Source organism: Elephantulus edwardii, unplaced genomic scaffold, assembly GCF_000299155.1.
Source record: "Elephantulus edwardii isolate Elephantulus edwardi_28Jun2011 unplaced genomic scaffold, EleEdw1.0 scaffold00108, whole genome shotgun sequence".
NCBI lineage: Eukaryota > Metazoa > Chordata > Mammalia > Macroscelidea > Macroscelididae > Elephantulus > Elephantulus edwardii.
In genome coordinates, this window is record NW_006399858.1 from 5,308,342 (window position 1) to 5,312,373 (window position 4,032).

A 4,032-nucleotide genomic window follows, 5' to 3' on the forward strand; every position below is an offset into this window, starting at 1 on the left:
GCGAGGGCGGGAGGGTGTGTGTGCGCGCGTGTGAGCAGGGGTGCCAGCGGGGCTGCAGCGGAGGCACTTTGGAAGAATGACTCTGGAGTCCATCATGGCGTGCTGCCTGAGCGAGGAGGCCAAGGAAGCCCGGAGGATCAACGACGAGATCGAGCGGCAGCTCCGCAGGGACAAGCGGGACGCCCGCCGGGAGCTCAAGCTGCTGCTGCTTGGTGAGTGTGGCCCGACCTGGCACCCTGTCTCTGTGTCCCCGCCCGCCGCCCTCTGCCCCTTGGGACTGCTGTCCTCGGCGCCCCTCGGCGTCAGTGGCTCACCCCTGTCCTCCTTGGGCACGCGAGCGCGCCCCTGGTCACCACTGGCACCCGCGCGGGCGCGCGCGTACACACACTCTCTCACACACACACACACACACACACACACGCACGCGCGCGCGCACACGCAGCACTCTTCTCTGCTGGGTGCCTTGGCGTGTGCTTTTTGTTTTCCCTGAGGGTTGTGCACTTGGGGTGCGCGTTTATCTACTGTGCATCTGTTAAATGGAAAATCACTTCACCCGAGAGGCTTGGGGTTGGAGGGTGGGCAGGCGTCGAGGCGCCCCGTGGGGTGGTGGCGTGGGGAGCTGGGCATGTGTGGCCCCGAGCATGGCGAGTGGAACCGGGACACACTGGGAGATGGTGTGCGGTGGGGTGGCGTGCGCATCCATTATCCGTGCATTTAAGGGCTGGAGAGAGTGGAGGAACGGTGGGCTGACTCGCGACTGGGTTCTCCCCAGAGGCATGAGAAGGAGCCCTGTGCCAGACCTTCCAAAGAAATAGGGTTTGTGTATTGGGGTGGGGACACAGGCCCAAATGTCACAGAAGTGCTAACCTTTAGTCTACAGAGCATCTGTAGAAGGGACCCCTGAGGAATTACCTTGGCCAGTGGATGATGGCGTGCATCTCGCCTGCACCATCCTTGGGGTGAAGATGAGGGATAGGGGAGCGTCGTGCTGTGTAGTTGTTGACAGCAGCCGGTACCTTTTGTTTAATAAGGCATCCCAGATGGAGGCCTGAATTCACAGTTGTTACTACTGAAAACCCTTGTAAGCCTCCCAGTTACTCTTGTGGAAACAGATAGAAACCTTTTGTTTAAAATGGGCATCGCTTTTATATATTTTTGATAGCTATGCTACAAGGAAAATGGGAAGCCTGTAGCAAAAATTTCCCTTGAATCTGCAAAACAACCGAACATTCTGGTTGAGCACCAAGTTAGCAAGAAAATACCAATTCTCAGATAGGAATTCTATTGATTATTATCTCCGAGCGTCAGGGTTCAGTAGGAGCCAGCATAACTTCCCTCTGAGCTATTGTGGTGGGAAGTGCACACAGCTTAGCAGTCACAGGCCTGACAAAAATGTCTGCGCTTGTGTTCTGGCTTTTTGCGTGGATAATAAATTTGTTTCTGTAAGAAAAGGATATAACATTTTCTTATCTTAAGTATTTCTTCTGTTTCAAAGAACCAGTTCCCTTTGGGACCACACTGTTAAATATTGGATCATTTACAAGAAGGAACACCTATAATGGTTACAGATAGTTACAAATGGTTAATTCACATGCCATGTTTTGTGTCTTCCTTTTGAAGGCTGGTTAGATAAGTGTGCACATGTTTATAAAGGACAATTTAGCCCTGGAAAGATGTGGCCTTCAGGGAATGAAGTGAGAGGACTGGAAAACGGCAATAGGAAAATGAAGATTTTATAAAAATTGTTAATTTCAGACTACTTCTAATGGCTGACACTGTTAGATGTTCAGTGTTCTCTGAATTCTAAAGATGAGAGGAGAAAAGAGGGAAGTTGTGTATAGTGTTAAGGGCTTGATGAGAGAAAGAAGCATGTGTATTAGAGAGGATGTCTTAAGAATGGTTTTTCTTTTTCTTCCGCCCTGTGTATAGTCTTTGTTTCTGGTTAGCTAAGAACAGGGTGTTTGAGGTCTTTCAGGCCAGCCCTGCTGCCTGAAATTGACAGCAGCTCTGGGGTTCTCTGACTTAGAGTTTGGGGTTTGCCCAGAGGCCTCAGTTTGAATGTCTAGGAGGAGGGTTTCTGTGAAAGTAAGCATCATACATGGATACTTAGTTATATACGATATATTTAAATATCATGCTGCACTTTAAACGTTGAACTTGGAGATGATTGTCCGAGGGAAAAAATAGAAAGCTACCCAATTTTCTGGCTTCAGTGGTGTTGGTGAGGAGAACTTTGCTTCCCCATCTATATTTGAGTAGAGCTAAATTGAACCCCTCCCTCTGTATATGATCAGCTAGAAGTAGTAGGGAAAGAGGACCTGAATTTAGAACCCACATTTATATGTACTAGATAGAAACAATACCGCTTTCTCTGGGAAACATGCTTCTCTAGACATCATGTAAGAATTGCTCCAGCTCCAGGTAAAATGCTTTTGTTTTCATAATGTGTACGTGCTGCAATATCTCCACAGCAGACCTAGTCATTCATAATATATGCTCAACACAGCTTTGTGTGTGAGTTTGTACATATGATTGCACAGTTGTTTGTGTCCAGGAGGGAAATGGTGGTTGGCTGAGGGACACGGAAAGGTGCTGGGGAGGAGTTGTATTTGAGGAACTCCTGATATGGACTCTGGATGGTGGTGCGTAGTCTCAGTCTTCCGATCCTCCATTCATTTAAACGGCCCTGAGCTGCAGGGGTTTGCCGTTTGAACCCTTTAGAGACTTACTAATGTCTTTAGCCAGTTGGTGGAAATGGAAGAATCACTGTCATATTCATAGATAGTAAATTTTAGTTTCAAGGCATGACGCCATCTTAATGGATTTGTTTGACAGGGTTAAAAGGCTCCTGTATTTATTGACAGTGTTTATGAATTTTGTTTGGTTTACATACTAGCAGTATTGAGAAGTTAGAAGTACTGTTTGTAACACTGAGAAATTAGAAAAGAATAATAGTGGTTACAAGTCTAGAGGAAAATGTTAACAGTGGGCTGTTTTGATTCATATCTAGTAATTGTGCCAATGTGTACCGAATTTGTTCTATAGTGCTAAATGGTTTTTATTTTCATTCTCTATATTTGCTATTGTTTATTGAATCCTGGGTCTTACACCATAAGAACATCATAGTAAACTCTTGAGTAAATGAAAGAGAACAAAATAAGTATTCAGAATTAACTCAGTAGTAGATTCTAGGATTCAGTGATTAAGTGCTGGCTTTTAGAAATTATGGGAAATTGCAGGTAGGACATTTTTAATTTGAGAGGTATAAATTTTTACTGGAAACCTTGTATTAAAAGAAGTCCTGGATGGCTCTCAGTACTCTGGTAAGTTGAGTCTGTGTAGCGAATTCATTCATACACTAGATCTCCATGAGAGTGCCCTTCTACTGCCCCTGCAGTTAGTACTGTGGAGTTAATTGTAGTAACAGTGAGCATGCTGATGGGGGAAGGGTAGGTATGTTGACAGGGCGAGGATGGGCATGCTGACAGGGGAAGGGTGGGCATGCTGGTGGAGGAAGGGTGGGCATGCTGGTGGAGGAAGGGTGGGCATGCTGGTGGAGGAAGGGTGGGCAGTGTGATGAGGGAAGGGTGGGTATGCTCATAGGGAAAGAGTGGGCATTATGATGGGGAAGGGTGGGCATGCAGGTGGGGGAAGGATGGGCTTTTTGACGCAGGAAGGTGGATATGATGATAACCCGAATTAACCTAAAGGAAAGTTGCTTTCTAGGGTGTTTACTCAGAACTGTAGACTAAGAACAGCCCTAATAACAGCTTCTCCCTGGAAATAACAAAATACAGTGTTTATGAGGCGACATTAAGAACCAGCCAGTTTTAATTTTTGTTTCCCCTCTAGTGCCCAGGTGTTGACTGTATGTAGTACTAGATATCAGGATTTATTGAGCACATTTTTAGACAAATAACATGTGTATGATACATATTTGGCAAATCAACCCCACAGTTTACACATGTGTTGAATGATGGCATGTTGTATGATAAAAGATAAGGTAGGATTATTTCTTCTTTTTTTTTTTTT

At 45.8% G+C, this 4,032-nt stretch overlaps 1 protein-coding gene across 1 annotated transcript in view; it reads left to right on the forward strand.

The window, feature by feature from the left end:
- The first annotated feature begins 5 nt into the window (after positions 1 to 5).
- The window catches only part of LOC102871786 (guanine nucleotide-binding protein G(q) subunit alpha-like), a 398,536-nt gene continuing 394,509 nt past the window's right edge, over positions 6 to 4,032 (forward strand). The window contains exon 1 of the mRNA XM_006891987.1: positions 6 to 212. Coding sequence (XP_006892049.1) covers positions 77 to 212 — 136 coding nt within the window. The 5' untranslated portion in view covers positions 6 to 76. The remainder of the gene's footprint in view (positions 213 to 4,032) is intronic.